This window comes from Oreochromis niloticus, linkage group LG19, assembly GCF_001858045.2.
Source record: "Oreochromis niloticus isolate F11D_XX linkage group LG19, O_niloticus_UMD_NMBU, whole genome shotgun sequence".
In the NCBI taxonomy this organism is placed as follows: Eukaryota; Metazoa; Chordata; class Actinopteri; order Cichliformes; family Cichlidae; genus Oreochromis; species Oreochromis niloticus.
The window spans coordinates 15,957,306-15,982,072 of record NC_031983.2 but is presented as its reverse complement, the minus strand read 5'-3'; the positions used below and the strand labels follow the sequence as shown (position 1 = coordinate 15,982,072).

At 40.4% G+C, this 24,767-nt stretch overlaps 2 protein-coding genes across 4 annotated transcripts; both read right to left on the bottom strand.

The window, feature by feature from the left end:
- Positions 1-102: 102 nt before the first annotated feature.
- Positions 103-17,448, bottom strand: ptpn21 (protein tyrosine phosphatase non-receptor type 21). Of its 2 annotated transcripts, XM_005477171.4 has the most exons (20): positions 17,091-17,448; positions 16,103-16,404; positions 14,383-14,552; positions 13,919-14,016; positions 12,345-12,412; positions 12,185-12,255; positions 11,165-11,252; positions 10,994-11,082; positions 10,435-10,522; positions 10,130-10,209; positions 9,897-10,004; positions 9,088-9,148; positions 8,660-8,741; positions 7,045-8,567; positions 4,211-4,351; positions 2,526-2,741; positions 2,281-2,409; positions 1,956-2,190; positions 1,682-1,842; positions 103-1,570 (listed from the first exon to the last, which is right to left on the bottom strand). In XM_005477171.4, the coding sequence occupies exons 2-20, from the start codon at positions 16,280-16,282 to the stop codon at positions 1,442-1,444; spliced, it is 3,717 nt and encodes a 1,238-aa protein (XP_005477228.1). In that variant the 5' UTR covers positions 16,283-16,404; positions 17,091-17,448; the 3' UTR covers positions 103-1,441. The 2 variants fall into 2 exon arrangements, with proteins under 2 accessions (XP_005477228.1, XP_005477229.1); XM_005477172.4 differs by lacking the exon at positions 9,897-10,004 and having other exon boundaries at positions 17,091-17,444.
- Positions 17,449-18,041: 593 nt separating this feature from the next.
- On the bottom strand, positions 18,042-23,876 carry spata7 (spermatogenesis associated 7). Of its 2 annotated transcripts, XM_005477169.4 has the most exons (12): positions 23,643-23,876; positions 22,805-22,867; positions 22,627-22,716; positions 21,218-21,265; positions 20,865-20,962; positions 20,257-20,711; positions 20,099-20,144; positions 19,758-19,876; positions 19,611-19,661; positions 19,437-19,514; positions 19,196-19,253; positions 18,042-19,094 (listed from the first exon to the last, which is right to left on the bottom strand). In XM_005477169.4, the coding sequence occupies exons 1-12, from the start codon at positions 23,656-23,658 to the stop codon at positions 18,486-18,488; spliced, it is 1,731 nt and encodes a 576-aa protein (XP_005477226.1). In that variant the 5' UTR covers positions 23,659-23,876; the 3' UTR covers positions 18,042-18,485. The 2 variants fall into 2 exon arrangements, with proteins under 2 accessions (XP_005477226.1, XP_005477227.1); XM_005477170.2 differs by lacking the exons at positions 22,805-22,867; positions 23,643-23,876 and having other exon boundaries at positions 20,257-20,706.
- Positions 23,877-24,767: the final 891 nt, after the last annotated feature.

The following is a 24,767-nucleotide window of genomic DNA, read 5'->3' as shown; positions in this document are numbered from 1 at the left end:
TTTTCAGTCTCCAAACTAAGACTCCGTCTTTCTGCCAAAACCAAACAATCAGAAGGAAATTATGCCCCTCCACTTATTGCAAAAAATCCCCAAAACATCAGGTCAGTAAAACTAGTATCACTTTGGCATCCAGATCAATTTTGTTCTGCACAGGAAAAAAAAATGGATCTGGATTCAACTCAGATGCAGCAGAGCAGCTAAACCCAACTCCGGTTTAATATGACTGCACAAGTGTTCATTAACAGTCTGGCAGCCATTTGTGGAAGCAGGAAGTGTATCTACAGAGTGACATTTCTCATTGGAGTCGGGACAAGTGTGGCAGCCAGAATATTGAAACTAGAGATACACCATCCACACAAGTTTGCACTTCAAACCGAGCACCATGGCCAGCAGAGGTGATGCAAAACTCAACACACTGCATGCACTCTTATGGTAACACTGTTGCACCACCTCCTCATTTTTTGTAGTTTTATGCCCTTCATGGAAACAAAGAAGCTGCTGTCATGATATCAGGGATGAGCTGAATTTATTCATGTTTGCAACCCTCGTGTTTCTGAAGGCATCACTACTCCTTCATATTTTACCAAGCTACAGAGGACGGCCAGCATTACAGCACAGAAACGTAACACTTCATCTTCAGTTTAAGTTAAAAACAGATGTATGAATGTATTTAAAAAAATAGATTTTTCCAGTTTTACTCTAAACCCAGCATTTATTTTAGCTTTTTAAACCCATGCAGCAACTTTCTACTTTGATCAGTCCAGTGTGTTTTCTTTTTTTTCAGCAGGTGTATTGGTTCAGTAAACAAATGCTGGGCGGGTATGGCGTCTTTAAAAAAAGTACTATTAATAATACAGATGACTACACTAAATCACACAGCCATATCCGTGTTTATTGAATGAATTGGCATCCTTCTGTCTGCACCAGCAGAGGTCACTAAAGTTTAAATCCATGGATTTCATATCAAACACATTTTCCAAGCTTTTCCAAACTTAAAAAAAAATCCTTCATTATCGGAATTAATAAAGCAACAGCAATTCAAAACATACTGACAATAAAAGTGTTCTTAGGCAAGTTAAAAATCAACCAATGATTTTTGATAGATATCTAAAAGAATTTTTAATGCAGCTTAATATTGGTTCTTTATGTACAGCATGGTACTCTGAAAGTGCTGGGGTTTATAAAGTAGCCAATATATGTAAGAAATAATATATAATACTGTTTAGAGACAGGTCACAAGTCTTTGTGCCCCTTCATGTGGCACAGCGTCGTGCACATCTCAACAATCGGCACCTCCCGGCTTGCCGGCTCTAATACACGGCCAGAACAGAATGTAAGCAGCCACCTTTCAGAACAGATTCAAACATCTGCATCACTGCACTGCAGTTTGGCACAACTGTGGAGCAAAATCCACTGCAATCATCTGTGCTGATGCCCGTGGTCAGATCAGCCGGGAGTTGCGGAGGTACTGGATGAGGACCCTGTACACGAAGGTGTACTGGGACAAGGTCTGAACCATCAGCATCCTCTGATTGCGAAGCTCCAACAGATGCTTGGGAACATCCAGTGGCTGAAAGACAAAACATTAATTTTTGATAATACAAAGATAATACACACAAACCAAAAGAAAAAAATCACATAAAAAAAAACCCCAAACCCTTCAGTAGGGTAAGAAAATTACCTCATTGTGCTCTAGACACGCTATCATGATCTCAGACAGGATGACGACTCCAGTCCGACCCACTCCTGCGCTGCAGTGCACCAGCACTGGCTGGTTGGAGTTCTTTGGGTCACTGATGCTATTTGTGTGTCTTCTCACAGACTGGATCTCCTCCAGGTAGGCTGGAGAAAGATGAAAACACAAACTTTATATTTAACTACATTTCTGGAAACCTGAATGTTATTAGGCTCAAAAAGGTAAAGATCTGATTATAAACTGATACTGATCCACTCACTGAGGAAGCCTTTGAAGTCCTCAGGACAGCCGTGGTCAGGCCAGTCTGTATACTGCAGGTGCCAGACAGTCCTCTCTTGCTGCGTCAGGAGGTGTTTGATCTTTAGCCCAGTGGTGGCGTAGCAGCCGGACTCTGTGCGGAACCGCGTGGTGATCTTGAAGCGCCCGTACGTCACTGTGTTGTGCCGTGAGCCAAGTCGGGGCCAGTATCTAAAGCTCTTTTCTCGACCGCTCTCCTAAGCGAAGGAGATGATGCGCATATGTCAGTGCACATAGAGACAGGGAGGGAAAAAAATTTGAAGGGGTTTAAAATTAAATCAACATACCTCTTCGGCAGTGACCATGGCAATGATGGAGACACCCTGTTCCCACACCATCTGCCAGAAATCCTGACATGTGTGCGACATGGGACCCTGTGAGGCAATATAATTCCACTCCTGCCCACCTACTGTCATCTAATGAGACATAAGACATAAGGAGCATTCTCAGTCATTTGAAATCTGAGGGAGTATTTGGCGATCTAGTTATCTGGTTTGCATATGTATGTACATACATTCCCAAAACAACTCACTCTAATGTGTGATGCATTGATGTAGCCCGTGTTGTTCTCTTTAGTGGGAACCAGCTCCACTCGGGTCTCGTCATAAGGCAGGACGTCTTGGAAGCGGTTTCTGTCTCCGCTTTCTGGCAGCTGGGCGATCGTGCACTCCCCTCTTGGACGTTTTGGGATGCTCTCGTACTCCTTCAGCACTTCACCCTTCTCCATGTGCTGCTCCAACACTTTGCACTGACAAATGCAAACGGAAAATATGTCACTGTCATGGACAATGCTGTCAAAGAAGATATTTTGCATGGAAGTGAAAAATATATCAAATGTTTAAACTGAGAAAATGCATTATTTTAACAAACAGGTCACAACAATGACTGCGTAAAATCAATACTGGATGTCTAATCTGTGGTTACACTCGGGTGATGCTGCATGGGCTCAGGACCACATCCAGAAATCAGTGCCTGACCACAGTTCACCTTGTCTCCCACAAATTCAAAGAAGAAGTGATGTGTAATCATAATCCACAACCACCACCGTCTGTTCTGGGACAAAGCTCATTTTCACAGACTAATTGAAAATGCAAAGTCTGTTTTGGACATCACGTCCTCCAGACTAAAGAGGAAAGAGGCCATCATGCTTGTTATTAGCACTCAGTTCAAAAGTCTGCATCTCTAATGACACGTAGCTGCATTAGTGCCTATGGAACTGGCATCTTGAATTTCTAGAAAGGCAGCAAAAATGCTGAAAGGCATATGCATACTGCATCTTTTACAGTAGCCTGGCTTCGTGGTAGAAGGAGCTGATCTAGCCTGCCTGTAGTCCGGATACTTCACCAGCTAAAAACATCTGACATCACGGCACCAATGAAAAATATGATAGAGAAGACCTGTTCAGCAGCTAGAATATAAAAGACAACATTCATCGCCAAAAGTCTAGCAGCTGGTCTCCTCTGTTCAACAGACTGTTTTTAAAGAAGAGGAGATGCTACACAGTAGTAAAATGACCCTGTCCCTGCCTTTTTGACTCGTATTGCTGCCATCAAATTCAAAACATTTTCTTTTTCTTATTTGATGTTTTCTATGTTCCATTGTAAATAAAATCTGGGTTTATGGGATATGCAAATCATTCTGCATTTATTTAGAGCTTAGAGCTTTTTATTGTCATTGTGCAGTTTCTTGCACAGCGAAATTGGGTAGCTGGACCACAAAGGTGCTAAAATAATAATAAGAGAAACCAATATACAATAAGGCTGAAAAAATAAAAATAAATAAATAAATAGAATAGAATAGAATAAAAAGCAGTGCATATGTATACATATGTGAGTGGAACTATATACATGGTGTATGTGTAGGAAACATTGAAACAGACTGGGACCAAAATAATTGCACATGAGCCAAAAATATTGCACACTTAGCATCCCAACCTTTTGGGCATTCAGGCTGTATAAGCTAACAACAATGGCATCTCATTAACAGTGAGAGCTTGATTAGCTGGCCAAACTGTTGAGCATTTACTTTCACTATTAGCACAACAACCATAAAGATTAGCAATCCTTACAAGTTCAGTTGTTTCAAAGCTCTGAACAAGAACATCTACCCTCCGTCAAAAGTCCTTCAAGGGTCTAAACAAAGTATAAAAAGCTTAAACACATCCCATTCAAACAGCAAATCACTCACAAATTCAAACATTCTTTTTAGCTGCCATACCCTTTCATCATTCGAGGCTCGTTCAGGCTCATCCTTAATCTCGCTGTGGACTGGCTGCCTGGATATGGACAGGCCATTGAGGTGGGCCACTTTCAGAGGGCCCATCTTCTTCACCTCTGACTTGGCTCCTTTTTTCATGCCCTAGAAAGACGTTAAAGTGGTGACAGAGAAGAAGTAAGAATGACAGTGAACCCCAGAGAACAGACAGACAAGAGGCGGGGGCAGCGCAGCCTCGCTGGGCGTTTCTAGAGGAATGTCACCTATCCGGTTTACCAAGGTAGACCGACTGCATTCTTTTCAAATACGTTTGCGTCATTACATGCTGGCCACTGAAACTTCTTCTAATTCTTTCAGGATGTGCACTCATGTGATGTTGATGTGAGGCACAGGCATCAGGTTACAGAGAAAGCAGTTTTTGTTTTCTGACATTTACAGTGCAGCAACCGGCCAAGACAGAAACAGACTTAGGCTTGTACTACCTGGCAATCACACTGACGATTCAAGAAAGAAAACCTTGTATGTTCTTTCCTTATTGGTGATTATTGTTAATCAGCACAGGTGACTGCGTCTTCACTGTCATTACAGTCTTACATTACAGTCTGCTGCAACTGCACGACTCCAAACCACTTTGCTTTCGAATGTATTCACCATAAATAGTGTGCTTAGCGACAGTAATCAAGTCATTACGTATACAGTAAAACCAGTTTTATGTGTGAGTAATAATTATAGAAACACCAAGACAGGAAAAAAACCCAAGACGACAACAACCTTCGTCTCAGACAAACCAGGTAGTGCCACGTAAAAAATTGTTTTGTCATTAGTAATTTGTACATCATTGTGAAATTATGACAATGTTGTAAAAAATAAAGCAATACACAACAAAATTAAATGTATAAAACAAATAACAAACGAACCTAAACTAATTGCACATTGTAGAAAATGACATTTCCATGTCTTTGTTGATCATAAAGTGGGTCTAGGAGCTATTTAAATACCATGCAAGTATCAAAACACTTGATACACAGAAATGCACAAAGCCCATATTCAGGAACTTTGCCTGTAAACATGCCATCAGGGCTTATATAAGGCTGTGTGTCACAGCTATACAATTAGGCCCATCCAGACACACCTTCCAACCTCAGGAGGCAGCCTTGCAGCCTGCCATTATTATCGTCTCGCAAAAGATGCTTCTGCCAGCTCTAAAATGTCTGAGCTATGAGCAAATGCTCTGTTCTTTGTTGTAAAAGCGAACACAAGTATCTTTATGCGATTCTGCCATCTGAGGCACTGAAGACCCAGTGGATGACTTTGATTTTTTGAGGCTAATGTCACCACAACAACAGTGAAATACTTGTGGCTAACATTACATTAGCTCCGATTGTACTCCCACAGGCCAGAGCTATGTCGTAATTATAACGCTGAGGGATAGTCAGAAATTGCGGAAACTTTAAGACCGATCTGAATCCAATAAACAAGGACTGGGTGTGGGTCACTGGTTTTCATGTCGCCTTTCGTGCTTCAGAACAAGCCAAACTCAGCTGGCTTGTTTTCCCCTCGGCCCTTTAGATGTTTGTTTCTCTCCTGCTCTGTGCTCCTATTTGCTGTGTTTTAATGCAGTTGAGTTCCCAATAAAACTATGGGAAGAATATAAAATGGGGACACAAACACAGCCCATTAACTGGGTTCTGTTTAATTTTTAACCAGCCACCACTTACAAGCTATTTCCCAAGCCGTTTCTCTGCATTAAAAAAACAAAAATCCTGATTTTTTTTTAAGTCTCTTGTTTGCTGACAAAATCAACATTTGGGTTAGTTCCAAAAAACTATTTTGGCTCTGTAATCAGGGCTCTTTTTAAAAAAAAAAACAAAACCAAAAACACACAAAAAAAAAAAGTTAGAAAAGACGCGAATTAAACATTCTGTCAGTCAGGTCATATACATGGACTGCACTCCTCCCATTGGCCGCACCTTTGGCTGAAAGGTATGTGGCCTCAGCTTCAATACTTTTAAAGCTATAGGCACCAAAACAGCTCATTTGGAGCAAGGTGGAGTCAGAAGAAAATTGGTCTGGAACAAAGACCAAAAAAAGAAATATGCAGTTTGAAATAAAAATTCTTGGGGCTTGTGCGACACATGGGCCCCATCTTTATGATCTATTTTGACTCATGAAAACTAAAGCCCAGGAAGAGTGCTTTTCCACCTTTTTTAATTAAAGCACTACCGTACTATGCTACTACTGTAATGAAATACATTGACGTATTGTAGTTAATGTAGGTCACCAGCCACCTCCACCAGCTAATGTGAGGGAGTAGCGAGACGTTCCCAGGCCAGCTGAGAGATGTAATTTCTCCAGACTGATTCTCATTCCTGCCACTTTATGCTTGGCTCCATTGTGACCTGGAGGCCGCCACCTGATGAAGTCAATAGGACCATATCAGCTGCCAAATGCAGAAGTGAAATCCTGAGGCCACCAAGTGGAAGCTTTCTGCCACCTGGCTACACCTAGAAGTTCTGTATAAAAATTATAAACAGAATCTGTGACCAGGGCAGCCCTGACGGAGTCCTACATGCATTGAGAACGAGTCTGACTTATTTGCTGGCTCCAAGCTGCTGCAACAGTTATAGAGTGTTCAAATGGCTTGTAGTAACAGGGCAGTCAGTCCATACTCATGACGCATCCCCACAGGATACTAGAAAGGATGCAGTCTCCAAGTCCACAAAACACATGTGGACTGGTTGGGAGAACTCCCAGTTAAAAAAAAAATATATCAAAAAAGAAACAGCATATTATTAAAATACTCTAAACAACGAAGGAAATTTGGAAACAAGACTCACCGCGGGAGGTAAACCTTCTACTGCTTTCTTCCCAGGAGGAACATCAGACACAGGCCTCTTCTTGAAGTCTTTCTTAGGCCTCGGCTTCTCCTGGCCACTCAAGTCTCCCTCTGAAACCGAAGGCATAATCCTGGGCTGCTGTAACTCTGATACTAGATACAGTGGCTCACGTTCATGGATCAGGGTATGAACCTTATAGGTCAAGGTGCTGGTTATAGAGGGGTCAAGAGATGAGCCTATGGGATATGCAGGAGGAGGCTCTGTCGGAGTCTGCTGCTGCTGAGGTGTCAGTGAAGAGAGAGATGTCAGGCTGTGATGCTGCTGTCGCGGCTGCTCGGGAACAAATGCGTCCTGAGAAAGTGGCGTGTGACGTCCACTGTCGTCCTCAAAGTCCTCTTCTTCTCCGCTACTGTGAACTAGCATGGTGGCGTCTGAAAGGGACTTTTTATGTCCGTACTGCACATCTTCCTTAATGTCTTCAATGTCTTCTGGATTTTTTCGTTCCAAAAACACATTCAGCTGGGATCCCTGAGAGCGCCCGCCATGCAGCACTGGAGGAGGTGTGGCCGTTTCAGCTGCTGAAGAAGACGCCGTGCGCTCTTTGACCCTCATCCCCTCGAAACTCTGCGCCAACCCAGCAATCTCAATGGAGTTACGTTTCTGAGCATGGTACTGCTGCCTTTGTGGAGGTCCACTGTAAAGAGGCTCTGAGACCTCTTGCAAAGAGTGTGCAACGGGCAGGCTGTCCTCCTGAAAGGTCTGGACTGAGTGGTGCACACGCCTTGTTATAATCAGGTCTGGATTGCTGCTGCTGACGTACAGGTGACGTGACAGATCAGGTGTGCTGTTAGCTGGTCTAGGATGAGCGTATGGGTAAGGTGGAGGCGATCGGTACACGTGTGTCTTCATGATGTTGGGGGCGGGATACTCTTGTGCCTGTTGTAACTGGACATTTGTGAGCTCTGGGACACTTACCGCCCCCACCACAGACCGCCTCTCTGTAGGGTAGGGGTATGGAGAAGGGCCGTGGAAGCTGGAGCCCAAATGCAAGGGATAGTGGTGGTGCTGAGCTGCCCCACCATGCTCCCCCCTGATTTCTGGCTGGCTGTAAACTAGAGGGTCTGGTCTACTGTAGGCATAGGAGTTTCCAATATTTAGGTTCCTCATAGAGTGGCTCTGCCTATGCTCTTGAGACAAAACCATTCCTCCCCCTGCACCTCGGTTCTTCTGACGCATCACTGTCTCATAATCGGGAGTGGCACGGTAGGAAGGTGGGATGAGAGCGCTGTGCCGGTGAGAGGGGACGTAGTCTGGTCTGGTTATGTCGCTTGTAATAGAGGGGTTGGAGGACATGGGTGAAGGCTGAAGGTAGTGCTGGGGATTGGTTAGGGAGCTAGTACTGTGGGCACTGTACACGCTGCCATTACGTAAACGTCCTCCACTACTGTATTCTAGAGGAGAGCAGTCCAGGCTGGTCTGAGAGTGGTAGTAGAAACCGTTCTGACTGTTCATGTACAGGTTGTCTATGAGCAAGTGAGAAAATCCCATTATAATTAAAGAACAGTTTAAGCATTTAGACTTAACTAAAACAAAAAAGACAAGAGGAAGAGCTTACCCTGTGATGACGTGTAAGGCTCTGTGAAGTGGCCATTGTAGTGCATTTGTGGAGGGGGCATCATGTAGGTCTGTGGCTTTGGCTGGAAATCAAAAAAAAAAAAGAAAAGAAAGAAAGAGGGATTAATTCAGTGCTAATATGAGCCAAACGCTGCCCAGGAGCAAAGAATTAAACACTGCTTCTAAACAATGAATATTCATTATACTACTGCATTACAATACCAACTTTTCAATTAAAAACAAATGCAGAATTATTTTTCTTAAGGAAGAGTTTCAAAATAAACTACTATTTTACAAGACCATTATGTTGTAAGCTGTATGCATTTTCCTTTTCCCCCCAATTAAATAAAGTTTCTTTGTTTGCTTTTTTTAATAAAGCAAAGATGCAACTTTTAAAATCTGTGTGTTTTAAGTGAGTGTGGGGATTACCAGAGACACCCTAGTAGAGGATCTCCGTCTGACTGGGTTGACAACTGTGGGCTGAGGTTGGCTGGCAAATGAAAAAAACAAAACAAAACAAAACGTGAGTCAGCAAAGATGAACTTACCCACTACTGCTGTTACAAAAAAGTGTTTTGCAATACTTGATGTTGTTCTTGGACACTGATTTGGCACACCCGGAAAGGTGCAGACCAGGTTAAGTCCATAAAACATGTAATGCTATTCTTCTCCAGCACACCAGTGTACATGCTTGATGAGTCATGTTTTGATTTTACATTCACTTTTCATTTACCAATTGTTAAAGATAGTTTAGCAAAAGTTAGACTTTCTCTTAACAACACAATGCACGGCCCAAATAAAATACAGTCTAACCTTGTTTTAGACTTGAAAATATGCAACGCAGAAGTGAAAGAACGTGACTAAGCTCTTCGTCTCATGAAAGTATCTGACTCATTACTCAACACATACAGAGTTCTGACACTCTTAACAGTCCCTTAATTCAACCCAACGCAGTTCAGTTACATTACTTTTAGATTCACTTTAGGTTCACAGATGCTGAAATTCATCTAAAAGTCAATAAAATGTGCGTCCCTGTGTACTGGCTTTAAGTAGTAACTCAAGTCTAAAAATGTATTTCACTTGGATTAAGAATCACTGTGTGGTTCAAAACCCAAGGCCCATTTCAAATATGCAGGAAGCGTATTTGTGGTGGCACTGTTGGGTAAGCAGCTGAAAGGAATGAATAATGGCACTTGTCTGGCAGGCATACTGTAGGCGTTGGCTGACTGTGTTCCTCACCCCTTATTAGAAGGCAGAGAGGGACGAGAGAGCATTGGAAAACGAGGAAAGGATAGAAAGAGAAGGGACTTCTGGGAGCCCTCAGAAGGCAGGGGGTCACACTCCTCTCTGAAGAGAGAGGAGGAAAGGAGTACAGACATGAGACTACACCAAAGAGGACACCCATGCATGAGACAACGATGAACAAAGAGACAGGGGCTTGGGGTAGACAGGTGGAGAGAAAAAACACTCACAGGCTACTCATGTTAATCTTATAAAACTTGAGCCTGGCCAGACACATCCGGCACACATATTTGGAGGTTTCCATGTCTTCCTACACATGAGAAAGAAAAACAAAAATTAGATGGCTGAACAAGTGGTACGGACTAGTATTTGCTTAGTTATGGACAAATAAAGGCAATCCTGGGAATGCCAATGTGATTTCATGGCCATACACACACACACACTATGCTAAGGTTAATGATGAAGGCCATCTCCAAATTATCAAAATCCAATAACAGATAGCACTGGGGATGGAAAAGACACTGCAGTTACTCACAGTCTGATACTGAACACTCTCTTCTCTGTTGGCTAGCTCCAGGGCAAAGAAAGACCTGTTGTGACTCATGTTGTTAATATCATGCCACCTACACAGCCAATTAAAGCACAGCGGCACAGAGGAAGAAAGGAGGGGGGAAGAAAGAAAAAAAACAACACATGATGTCACGGTGGTCACAAAACCTCAGGGCGTTTTTACAGACATGGTTGCTTTAAAAACATGCATACGTGGGAGTCAAACAAAAGCCATCTAGAACTAATACTGGTACATAGCTAAGTACTTTAATGTTCATGTACTCACAAAACTGACAGATAACATTCCCAAACATACTTATCAGCTATCACAGTCTACTTCACTCACTTCCTCCTGAGGCATATTCAAGGCTGGAGAACATTAAGGAGACAACCTTAACCAAGAATAGCTTCTAAGTAAGCTGTGCCACAAAACTCGGTCTTCCAGATTGAGATATGTGGGTGTCAGACCTTTTTTTCCCCCATTCTTAGAAGTAAATCAGATTTCAGTTCTTTTGGTATAATTGCAATCATTCTACTTGGCTCACCTGTATAAAACAAGCGGACGCTCGCTTTTGTGCTTGACAAAGATGCCGTCAAGGCAGGATCCCAGGGTAACATCTGCACCTGTATTGTCCTGTTATGATCAAAGGAGAATTTTGTAAGCCAGTGTCATACTTGTTCAAGGATCCAGTGGTGGCTGACCCTCACAGACCTACCTTGGCTTGAAAGGTTTCTTGGCCATAGCCCTCCATTTTTTCAACCTCCTGCATGTACAACATCTCTGCCTCTGGAGCTGGCAAACCTCTGAAAAGATTGAAAAAATATCAAGAAAATGATAACAGTACTGTGACTCATATAAACATATTAATCAGAAGAGATGTGTATTAGTTGACACAGGCTTTATATCCATTTGCTTCTGCTTATCCAACTCTGTGTCGCGGTGGGGTTGGAGCCAAACCTGGCTGTCATGAAGCATGAGGCCAGGCACACTCTGGACACACACAGAGACTGATGACCATTCACGCTTAAGTTAATCTAACCTGTACATCTTTGGACTGTGGGAGGAAGCCATTGTACCCGGAGGTATAGGAAGAACATGCAAACATGCCACCCAGTGGATTCAAACTCAGGATCTTCTTGCCGTGTGGTGACAGTGCCCAACCTCTCACCTCTGTACCACCACTAAAAGGTCTTTTTCTCCTAACAACAGTTTTGGCACCCAAGAATTCTCATCTCAGGTTTGTATCTCAGATAAATGCCATTTAGCCCCTTATTGTGCATCCTCAGTCAGATGTTTAGGGAACCTCAGTTTGTAAAATGGCCAAGGATCAACAGAAAGGCTTCGAGTGTGAAACAATTTTGTGTGAAACAAAACTTTCATCACCTCATGTTTCCTAGGAGTTATTTAGAACCTAAAAAGTTAATGACATTACAAGTAGAAGTGACACAGCTTTATTAACAATTTGTTTACTTGTGTTTTTTAATCTCATGAGGTAAAAAGAGTCATTAAGATCTGATGAATGACAGTTTGTTAAATTAACTGTGTTTACTGTTGTTACAAAAATCAACCAAATGTGTTATTTGCCTTAATTGTTTACATTATACATTCCACTCCGAATAGAGACGACCAAGAACCAAAACCCACAATCTCCGAACAAACAAAATCAGAGCCAGTGTGTTTCCTCTGCTAGCCATTTGTGTGACCAGGTGGACTGATGCTTTGAAATTTGGCTTACCTGAAGGACTGATAAAGAAGAGCCACTTTCTGAGTGGCCTCTTCCAGCACTCGCTCATCCTGAATCCAGTCCTGCAAAGACAGAGCGAGAGAAACATGTCTGATACAATCCACACAAAAGAACCTCTGAATATCATGGAGAACACGTGGAGAATGCTTACAATGGGGAACAGTGCAAACTTCTGAAGGAATTCCTGGGAATCATATCGATTAAAGTCTCCAAAGTCAGCTGTGGGCAAGAAGAAACAATAGAGCATAAAGTACAGACATTTGTAGCAAAGCAGACTCCAAGGCTCTCTGAATAAATCCTATGTCTATTTCTGCTTGCAGTACAATTCAAAATAGACATTCAGGACTTGCAGAACGGTGTAATGCCTTCTGGAAAGCTGTAGTGTATGATGACATGATGGACTAAATTTAGGAGGGGAGATGTTCGTTTGTTAGCCCGCCAGCGTCTGACAACGTAGAGGTCCTAAACTGTTACAGCCTCAGGCTTCCTTCTGGCAACATTAACAGCTTTTCTCTTTTTTTTTTCCCCCCCAGACATCAGCTGTGCTTAAAGGCTACAACTGTCCTCCATTCCCAACTCTGCTGCACATTACACAAAACAGGAGCAATACATCTTTACTTGCGGCACACTGCACAAGTTTTCATTGCAAACAAAGCACAGACTAAATATGAAGGGCAACTGCAAGAAGGTTCAGTGTGCTTTTCTAAATATTGAATGTTAGTCAGGCATTTGAATATGGCTGCAGCAGTAAGTGATCTCACCAGCAAAGCTATGCTGTAACACCCAGGCAAGTAAGCTGCAGCGCCTGATATAACTTTGCCAGCACTGTCTGAGATTCTTCCAGCTGAGCCAACGTTACAGGAGCTGAAACTCAAGCAAAGAGTGTTCAAATTCACGCACTGTTGATCAGTTTCATAGATCTGTTTAGGATGTAGAGTTCTTATATATATATATATATATATATATATATATCAAAATTTTAAAAATGTTCTTATAATCTATCCGTTAAACAGCTGAACAGAGGTTTCTGACAAACTACTGTAAGGAGCAGACCTCTAAAACAAGGTGTTGAGATTAAAAAAAAAAAAAAGTACCATTAATCGCAACAATTTGTATGCAACTTGGTTACAATTTTTTTTTAGCTATGCTTTAGGAGGAAAACTAGACTTCTATTCAGAAATAATTGATGAAAACCCATTTCCAGTACAACTCCTGCAATCTCTTTGCCTGAGACTTGGGACCCCTTTATATTCACAGCACTCATCGTGTTTCTTACAAACATAACGTCGCCACAGCTCTTGGCGGACCATTTATACCAAAGCTGAAGGCGCAAGTACTCACTGCAGTATTCTCCTGAACAATAGGTGTCACCATTCAGACAAAATCTCTGCATCAGCACTGGTACAGGAGGAGCAGTCCTGTACCAGTGCTGATGCCGTAACTTCTATGCTTCTGTAATGACACATCCATCATTAAACTGGTAGTGAAAACTGACATGAACATATACTCATGTCTTCTTCCTGGCTGCAGTATCAGCAGCACTGCACCAGGTCAAAAAAAAAAAAAAACCTGCAATGTGCACAACTGAAACAACACAGAGCAGCTTGCACCAGAAGATGTGACACCACACTGAACACGTTGTGCCATCTGTGAGGGCAAGAAGGAACACAGGGCTTACCAACCTACACATTCTACCATCAGGCTAATATAATACATCCACAATACCTTGCACTGCCAGGCTGGCCAAACGTATAGCTTGTTCTAGCGAGCACGATATCCTGCCCTCTAAAACATCTTTCTTCAGTTGCAGGTAATACTGATATCTGTAGAGAGAGGAAGTAACTGTTAGGAGCAGAAGACTGGCAAGCCACAGATCAAGCAAAACTAGAACTATCTTCATGTTTCAGATATAACATCATTAATTACAAAACATCTAGCATACAGCACCAGATAAATTAACATTTGATTTTTTATGGCCAAAAAAAATAAAACAAAAAACTGTACAATCAAGTAAGAGTGTTTTAACTACTGTAGCTGATAGTCAGTACAACTTTTTAATACTTGATGTGGCAGCACTAAATTTTGTCTAAAATTCTCTAAGGTTTTTCTTGCCAGTAGTCTTGAGCGACAAACAGTAAAAGAGAAAAAAGGGCAGTGGCTTTGTAAAGACACTTCCTGTCACTGATCACCTTGTGATCTCCTGTTGCAGTTGGGTGACACTGGGTATGTAAAACACGACTCCAAAGTAAACGGTGGGCTCCACCCCATACTTGTCCAGCTGCTTCTTCAGTGGCTTCTCCAAGTCAATCCATCTCTGCTGGTTCTGCTTGTTGAAGTACCACAGGCTAAAGTATGTTATCTAACGAGCAAAAACAAAAAAGCAAGAGGACAGATTAAACATTAACCACGCTAGGGCAAACGGTAATCCAGGCAGGCACATTTAGACTTATACTACATATTAAAGACTAGACCAATAGGCTACTGCTTAAGAGCTCAGTGCCAATGTAAATCTGCACGTCTTCTCCTGTTTATAAACAGACCTTAAAATCAAAAGTCGCAATGTCTGAAATTCTGGCCATGTTGGCGTGACATCCACAAATGTTTAGAAACCATATTTATGAACACATTTCCATTTGACACCTTCACAGTGTATATGTGGGCCACAGCATAGAACAACTGATGAAGGCAAATGCTTAATGCCAGTACTACTATATGAAGGGGAAATAAATCCAGTAAAATGTGAGCACAACTTGATGTATCACAATTCGAAGACTGGCTAAAAATCATTTATGAAAACTACTCAATGGAAAGATTGACATTTTTGTTATAGGCACAGAAAGATAAATTTACAAAATAATGAAACGCTTATACCATCCCACTTAGGCCAGACTTAGATTAACTAGAAAGCCCAAATGATATAAATACCGATATGAAAACAGAGGAGCTTAAAAACGTATCTATATTGAAATAAGACTAGAGACATGAGGTTTTTCTGTTTTAATTTAACATCATCAGTGAAATTTAATTTTCTCAAAAAATAGGAACATTAATATGATTTGTCTGCTTGTTTTTATGTAGCTGTTATGTATCATCTAAAATAAATCTAAAATATAAGACTTCTCTAGATTGTGCTGCCTTCAGACTATCCGAATATCCCCAATGAACACTGGTAAGAGAGCAGCTAAAAACACAACCAGAAATTTGTTTACTGACATTTTACACTGGACAATAGCTGCTGTCTATGAGTAAGCACTGTGTAAACATCACAAAAATTTGTTTTTATAGCAATACTAAAAAATTATATTCAAAACACAGGACCTACTAACCCGGATATATCTATGGTTCAAATGTAACAGTGAATTGTGCTTGTGGTAGTTTAACAGAGTGAGTAGTTCACCACATGATTTCTCTAGTAACTCTACTAACATCAAAAAAGCAAACAATGTGACAGAAAGTAAATGAAGGTGGAGGCCTTGCATTAGCATCACTAACCAAACATGATAAATAAATGCCAGACTTGGACATGAACCTCAGTACATTATCTTATGCATGCTTAGAAGTAATTTTCATAAGCATACTGTCCAAGATCTACAAGAGATGACACTTCTGCTTTTAATTTTTTTTTAAATTACATGTTTCTCAATGTCCCATATGTTTATGTAAAGTATTTAACTGGGAAATGATTGAGTCATTACATCTTGGGAAATATTATGGGAAATGACATTATATGAGTAAACAATGACAAACTAGTTATCATAGTTTCTGTTGTTCTGCTTACTAGTTTCAAGTAAGAATGTGACCAGCAGACAATAGTCAAAAAAATACTTTCTTGCTGAGATGGCAGGTCTTAAAGAGTCCATATAAGAGAGAACAATCAGCACTTGTATTGCGTAAAAAACACCTACATACCTCTCTTAACTCGAGTCTCTGGGCTACTGCCTCCAAACATTCCTGTCCAGTGCTCTCCACTGAGAGTGTAAACTCAACAAACTCTCCATTGAGAAGCTGAATCCGTGTGACAAGACAGCTCTTGCTTGAAACAGTATACCTTCGAGTCCTTTTGAGTTTTAAGCCAAACGGCAAGGGCATGTTTCAGGCGTCTTAAACAGTGGAGAGGGGGTCTCCACTCAGGCCAGAGGAAGTATTCTCCTTGATGTCCACAAAGTTGTGATAATGTAACAAGTCAGGGGGTTCATCATCAGCACACAGGTCTGAAAAGTCAGACGGAAAAATCAATCAGATGAGCATCCAAAAACCACAACCAAAACTAGTTTTAAGAGCGTGGCCTTACTCATCACTAAAGAATATGTTACGATACTTACCCTTAAGACTAGACTAACACGGGGATTACCGTAAAGTAATCAGTAATCCCCTTAATGCTTCATTTTGACAGCAATGGGGTCTCAGTAACGTTACAATTCCTCCACCTCTTGAGTTCTTTAACAATCTGGGCACAGCAGAAAGGGCAAATCCTACGGATGTCCCCTCTGACCTGTGCACTTACTGCTAACTATAATGGTCATTTTACTACGCCTATGGCTACAGTAATCACTTTCCGGCGAATAGTCTGATCCAAACACCGACAAGTGCGACCTATTCTATAAGCAGCAGGCACTTCAAAATCATAAACCATGCATCAATTATATTTCAAATTATTGATAGTTACAACTCTACTTTCTTTACTGCTACAATTAAAAACTCTTAGTCCACATATTTGGTACATTTGGTACTATCTAGCTGCTTTTAAGTCACTTTAAGAAAATCCATTACATTCACTACAACTGGTTTGGAATTAGCGTTTACGCTAGCCCGCTAACTTCCAGCAAATAGACGACACCCTTGGGAAGCTGACGTCGCCCCCGGTAAATATTTTGGGGGAAAAAAACATCAACGTTACCGTTAGCCACCAGATGCAACTTGGTAGTCCAACTATTGGTCAGTCCTTAGGGATTCCACCACCAAAGTCAATGGATTGCTGCTTACTGGATAACTATTAGATTAAAAGGCAGTTTGTTTGTCTGTAGTTTGTTCTGGATCCAAACTAACAGAGCCCCCATGCCTTTTGGTCCAAGTGTTCACTCCAAGTTCCAAGCGTGTTTCGCTTCCTGGGATTAGAAGAGCAACAAGTGTTTCGGTCTTCATCCGCGGCGCTATTGCTTTGGCGTTTGTTTGTTCAGCCTTCAATTCATTCCTGGACTACACTGAAATCAACACGAACTCAACTAAACATTTATACAAGCTAGCTGGTTAAGTGTATTTTTATAAGCAAACGGTTTAAAATCTGTTGTAGTTCCTCTGGAGCGGAAGGATACATGCAGGTTTTCAGAGCGATGACATCAGACAGCTGGAATGCCGAGCAGTGAAAATGCCAGAAATGGGACAGCTGTCAGGCACTGCTGGCGAGGACCTGTCTGTTTACTTTTTACATCGACCCATAGCTTAGTCGACAGCTGTAATGGCAAACACACGATATTGCTTAATAAATAGTTTCAAGATTCAAGCACAACGAAATCACGTTTATACTCCCTGACACACTGCACAAAAACTGAATAACAGATAAATATAAAACCTTTATTGACTATATTTATTAAGCACGGTAAACACTGGTATGTATTTAAAATATTTAAAAAATAAGAATTTACTTGAGGATGTTGCACATTAGCATTGAAAATGAATGTGTATGAGGACGTAGACGTGTATAACCAAACAGTAGAATATTGCAGATTACCTGTGAAGTGTACATAAAATCTATTATATACATATAATAGATTATTTTTCATAGTTTCCCAGTTGCAATACTTCCCAAGTTAAGAACCTCAATGACAGTCTCAATAATCAGAAGCAAGCAGTGAATAAAAAGCAAATTTTATTGCAGTTGTAAAGACACTTTCTGGTAACAGTGGACTTTTCAGGATGAACACACTTCACACCTTATCTGAAAATGTTAACTTGTGCTACATTGTACTTAAAACTAACAGGCAGTATACTGAAACTGACTGCAGAGGTAAACTGCAGCTCAGCCACTACAGTGATCAAGCTTATCCCCATCCTAAATGAGAACTTTAAAGCTCAGACTTATTTTTTTTTGACATTTTCATTGTGCTTTTGTTGTTAAAAATTCATCGAAAACAAAGCAGAAGTACAACACTCTTTAGTGAGGCTCGTAAATAACCAGTGTTATTTCTTTTTATATGACACCTTTGAAAAATGTGAAATATCGCTTCATTCTCTGGAACACACTTCACTCGGTAAAAATGTAGACGGACATAAAATCCCACAGTACAATAAAAACTTAAAATTCATCATCGCTGCCAGAAGCCCCTGTATTTGAATGTTGCTCACTGGCAGCGCTTTCACAGTGTGTGTTGCTGGACACATGCAACGACTCTGACAAACTTTTCCCTAGATCCTCAAGCTCTTTAGACTGTCCATCAGTTTCCTCTTGATCGCTAGCTATAGCAGAATACTCCTGGGTTTCACTGTGGGTGCTGGTTGTAACAGTTGTGCCTATTATATGGAAGTCCTTTTCACTGGCTGTTGTATTATCAGTGACATGCTCACTAACCAAAGAACAGTCAATAAACTTTCCCTCACGGTCACCCTTCTTATCTTTTTCAGTTATTTCAGTTTGAGAAGGAGTTCTTGCAGGAGAGCGTAAGGGCGTAGAAGCCAATAAGGGATCAGTATAAGCTGGGAAATCACAGTGTTTAATCGGGGACACATAAGGGAACAAGTCATTGTCTTCTTTGGTCTTTACATGTTTTCCCACTGATTCCAGACATGGTAGGAGGCTATCAAGCAGATAATTCTCCTTTTTTTCAAGCTCTGCACTGGAGTTGGATATGTTGGTTGGTTCTTCAAAGTCTTTACGCAACACTTCCAGCAGGTGGCGCATTTTACCCTAAAAACGAGCAAAGCACGGGGCTTACAAGAACACCTTAAAAAGCCATGAACATGACTTGCCTAAAATTTTTTGTATTATGCACGAAATTACATGCTGACCTCATCCAGTTGATGACGATTCATGTCGAAGTGCCGATTTAACACACGGTCTAGGACCCTTGCAGAGGACACAGACACTTACATGTCAGTAATTACTCAAAATAAGACTCTCACAGCTACTATTTAACCAATAACTCCTTTATCAGACACAGACACAAAGTTATTAACAAGCTGTGCAAACGTCTGTACATTTGTCATCTAACTATGGCACAGAAATGTAAAAATATTAAAATGTTTCAACCTGTCAGAAATGTGTCCCCTGGACAAGATATCTTCTGTCACAGCGGAAATGAATTTAAGGTACATTAATTCTTCTTCTCTATTCGTCAACAAAACACAATAATTCATTTATTAGATAATGTATTACTTTAGATTGTTAAAATCTGTCTACTAATCAGAAGGTCGGTGAACTTACTCTGTGGACACTCTCATCATATGGGGAGATTTCCTGTTTTCTGGTGAGACCCTAGAAGATGAAATTTAAACACTTAAAGAATTTTACGAAAGAAAGTAATTAAATAAATAATAAAATACAATGTCCTTTTCTACTGCATGAGCTCACCTGAACGAGGAGTCGAAAAAACTGCGCTCTCTGCCCTTGGCTGCTCGACTCTTTTGTCTTGATGATGAATATGTGCCATTAAGCTCATCCTCAAACCACTCATGCTCTGTAATAAATCCCTGTAGAAAAAAAAGAGAAAAAAGAAAAGAAGGCTGGAAAATGGGAAGTGTAATTCAATTCTGTCAAAGCTTTCTTGTGATCAAATAGATTCTGTACTCTTTAGCCTGTAAATGCTTCTGTTTTGCCTTCTGCTTTAGGCATATTTTAAAGGGAACAAAAGATAATGAAAGTATTACCGAGATATTGTGATATGTATGCATTATTAATCAAATCAAAATTACCTGAGATGGCTCATCAACATCCTGCATGCAGTCCTTGTTCTTTACGCTGTATGAAAACAACCAAAAGACACGTGAAGACACAAGCAGCACATGCTGAAAAAAAATCTCCCAAGACACAACTTTAGATCTGCAGTCTCATCAAGACATTCAGCCGTTACCTTCCATCACACATCTCCTGCTGAAACGATGTTGAGTTGCTGCTGTCCTGAGTAGGTTTTCTCTGTGGTGCTCTGTAGTAGCGATATTTTGACAGGTATGAGCTCTTATCTGATTTTAAGGTCTTGGGAGTGAAAGGTTTGTCTTGTGTAAAGTGCTGTGAATGTTTCAGTAGCAAGTCTCCGCTGTATGTCTTCCGGACAGGGTCCTGGAAGGTTTTGTAGGAACTCTGATCTCCAGAAACTGCCAATGAACAAGCTGACGACTTTCTTCGAAAAGCTGTCTCCGGGCTCCGATACTTCAATTCTGATGCTGGGCGAGTGTGATGAGAGCTGACTTTGAGCGATGGATAAACCATCTCACTGACTTTAAAGGCGGTGTTGAACCTAGGGCTGGAGACCAAGGAGCTCCTCGAGCAAAGGTAGGTGCTGTCATCATACTGCATGGATAATCTGCTCTAAAAAACACACATGGGGTGAATCTGTTGTTGTGTAGACTGAAAAAGATTTCAAGCAAATAAAGTTGGCTTTGCATTTGCGTGAAATCTGCTAATAAAAATTTGTTAGCATTACATGAAGCAGTGATCAATGACAACGCCAGAATTTCTTACCTGTGATGAAGAGTATGAGGTTCTGCTATTCCTCTGTGCAGGTGCTGACTGAGGACGGCCATTTTTCCTCAACCGATCCTGCTTGATCTGGTCATTGTCTGTAAAGAGGTATTAAAACAACTGAAGTAGCACAATAGATACAATTCTCTGCACTGCTCAACTATCACCAGCAGCAAAGCATATACTTTACTTTATTTACCCATTATTTATTTATTATATGCACTGCTAATTATGGCATTATTTGTCTCAATATTATCTAAACTGATGACACAATCTAAATTTATTTTGTCCCAACATCTCCTGCTGTATGAGTCATAAGAAAATATGGCCACCATATATATATGTATACTTACACTTCACACTATACAGCAAGCTTTTGGGTACTGAGGTATCAATGGCAGCTGGTGGATAAGATAGAAACTATTAGTATTATTACACAACAGAATTAAACACAATACTTAGTTTTGGTCTGAAGTTTACATACACTCATCATGTGAATGAATTTCAGGGTAATTTCAGCTTTTAATTATTTCTTTGTACATTTTAATTTTAGTCTAGACTGTAAGGATGACATGTAATGTAATGTAAAACACAAGAATCTGTGCACAAGCTGGAATTTATTTAGGATTTTCTCTGATCCACGCAGGGTCAGAAGTATACATACAGGCTCAAATATATACATAAATCTACACCAGTATTTGGTTAAATATCCCTTAGCATGCTGCACCTGGACCAGATCCTTTAGGTAGCCACTAAAAAGCTTCGGGTACAATTCTTGGTGGATATTTGACTCTTACTGGCAGAACTGGTTGAGGTCATTCACATGTTGGTTTCCTGGTACAGAACCAGCTTTTATACATAGTTCACACATTTTCTGAGGCTGAGGCTTTGCTTTGCTTTATCCATTCCCAAATCAGTTTTGGTGTGTGTTTTAGATCATTGTCATATTTGAATACCCAATTGTGTCCAAGTTTCAATCGTCAGGTTGTTGATTTGAGGTGAAGTTGATGAATTTGGAGGTAGTCCTCCTTCTTTATTATTCCATCCTCTTTGTGCAGTATACCAGTACCACTGGCAGCAAAACAGCTCAAAAGCACAATGCTACAACCATTATGTTTGACAAATGGTACAGTGTTCTTAAGTTTGAAAGCCGCACCTTTAATCCTCCAAACCTCAGTCTTGTCATTGTTGCCAAATAGCTTAATCTTTGTCTGATCTAACCATAAAACCTTCCTTATAATTCCTTGAACTGATGATCTTGGAATCTGAAGTTGTTTAGAAATGGCTCCAACTTGTGTAAATCTAGAGTAAACTCCTATTCTTCTTCTTAGATCTTCACTGGGTTCCTTGGACTTTCCTATTGTTCTGAATATCGATCAATCTAACGAGTGCTGTCAAACCAACTTTCTTATGCTCCAAAGAAAAACTACCAGTTGTTAATCATGATCACCAATGAGACGTTAATAGGCTTTGACCTTGTCAAATTAAAAGAACCTTAAGCACGACTTATTAAGAAATTTAAGTTAGTGTATGTATCTGAGTGTATGCATACTTTTGACTTTTTTGAGACAATCCAGAATAAATCCATCCATTAATGTTTTTTTTAAGTAATTAAAGATGTATGCCGTAAAATCAATGCACCCTGAAAAAAACAGTTCAAATAAATCATTAACAGCCCCAAATTACCATGACATTCATTCCGATGATGAATCTATGTAAACCTCTGACCACAACTGTAAAATACACCTGCCATGCAGCTCACCTTTAGCTGAGTAAACCTTTTTGTAATGAGACACCATGTGGTCTTTAATGATGGATTGTGTCAACTTGCTGGAGGAGAGTGGACAGAAAGCTAAAAACACAAAACAATATATGATACACTATTAAATTAAGCTCTTCTTACAGATGACCAGTACTCATGAGCATGTAATAATACTTACGACTACTTTTCAAAGCCTTTCCTCTCACACCAGGGCTGTACCCCAGTCCAGATGACACACTTCCTAAATTGTAAAAAAGTGTTATGACTCACACTTAATCATTGGATCATTTCATTTTATAAGTATGTGGTGCACAGCGCTTCTCAAGACTAAATATTTTTAGACAACTAAAACAGCAAGTTTACAACAGCAGGATTTTCCTCACTCCACACACAATAAAAGCAATGCTAATTTATTTAACAGGAATCTATGCATTTGGTAGTATTATTTGATCATTTAACTAATAACATATTACAGTACTGAGTATTTTCTTTTGGACCTGGCAATATACTATTAAGGGGTTCCAAGACTTTCTGGGTAAATTCTGTGCTATAGGTTTTAATGCTCATAACACTGTTTACAAATACAAATATTAAATACTCAAAAAGTGTTAACATCATTTGAAGTAAATGTTTGAATAACACTGAAAATAAAATAAGACGAAGCTCCAGCAAACAATAAGAGTACATAGTGGTTTTAATTTTATAGAGGGCAGTACTAAGCTGATATAGTGGATCTCTTAAAACCAGAAACAGGAAGAAACGAATAAAGATTTAACAGGTTAAAAATGTCACTAAACGTAAGCTGGCTTTACTGAAGCATCGTTTTACAAGCTGTTTTTCGGTACAGACAATGTGACTAGTAACCACTGTGCTGACCGACTTGAGGCCATATTATTAACAGTAAACACGGTGGACATGAGCTTATCTTTAGGTAGCTGCTTAAGCAAAAGCTAAATATGCTAACGTCTCCCGACTCATTATCCAGCTACATGGCTAACCAATGCTAATTAGCATACCTATTCTTGAGTCCATAATACTACACTCAGCATATCCCAACCTCGGAAATATTCTGAGGGAGAGATGGCAGAGCTCGGATCCATCCAGAAACTTCACTGTACTTAACCGTAAACATGCTGACGTGATACAATCAAGTATCGTAGAAGTAATAACCTATCAAAGGTTTAGCAAATTTAGCAAATGAAGAGCGAAGCAACGCTTCCCCGTCGCCATGCTGGTTGCTATGATTGCTGTCGTCATCACGTTGATGCACAACAGGAGCACGCACACACACCCAATACTTGAATGAGAAAATTGAATCGAAATGACAACCTAAGAAAAACGCCTTTAAATCCAAACTTCATTAAATCAAATACGCCAAATAATTATCTAAACTGTCTGTAGAGTACAGTACATATGATAAAGATGCGCAACATAATAATAGAGAACCTGACAAAGATCCCCTGTGAATATTTGTGTTTCAGCACTTTCATTTCTGGGTGTGGAGTTACAGGCTAACAGGGGGAGCAAGTGGGGCCAGGAAAACATATACAGTCTTAAAATCAGGACCACTTGACCCTCTCAAAGGTCATCAAGTGAGAAATCATCCTTGAAAGACCATGTTTGGGCTCCAAGAATAAATCCCCATTCTCTCCACAGATCCCCCGGTTTGAAGTATTTCCCTATAATAAATAACATTTTGTTAAATCCTGGCTGAAAAGGCTCAGGTATTAAAATAACATTTAAGTGGTAGTCTTAACAGTGTGACAGTGAGAAAAGCAGAAGCAGGAGCTAGACAGATTTCAGCCATATTTTTGCTTTAATGAAAGGTTTTCGTTCTTTTTATTTCAAAGTGTTGTGTTTGTATAACTTTTTTTCTACTGTGGTGGGTGAGGTTAATGTGTTTTGTGGCTTTGCAGACAGAATACTGCCTCCAATGGACTAAAACAGCTTTCTGGTTGTTCGTGTGGCTATTAAGAGGAAACGTTATAATTTATTCACCATGTGGGTCACTAGATCCTTTCCAGTTGCACCAAAATAAGTATGACATTAATGGTAGCCATTCTTCTTCATTACTACAACAAAATCTGACCATGGTGTGCTGTTATCATAAAAAGCCAAATCCTCAGTGGCCTCGTTTTACA

Bases quoted from the DNA above. Each gene is read 5' to 3' on its own strand.
- ptpn21 (XM_005477171.4), bottom strand. From the start codon at position 16,282: ATGCCCTTGCCGTTTGGCTTAAAACTCAAAAGGACTCGAAGGTATACT. The intron at 12,413-13,918 runs GTATTGTGGATG...TCTTGCCCACAG, and splicing joins GGCCAGCCTGGCAGTGCAAG to CTGACTTTGGAGACTTTAAT. The intron at 11,253-12,184 runs GTAAGCCAAATT...CAATCTTTTCAG, and splicing joins CTTCTTTATCAGTCCTTCAG to AGGTTTGCCAGCTCCAGAGG.
- spata7 (XM_005477169.4), bottom strand. The intron at 21,266-22,626 runs GTGAGCTGCATG...CTTATCCACCAG, and splicing joins AAAGGTTTACTCAGCTAAAG to CTGCCATTGATACCTCAGTA. The intron at 19,877-20,098 runs GTAATTTTGATT...TTTTTTCTACAG, and splicing joins ATGTTGATGAGCCATCTCAG to GGATTTATTACAGAGCATGA.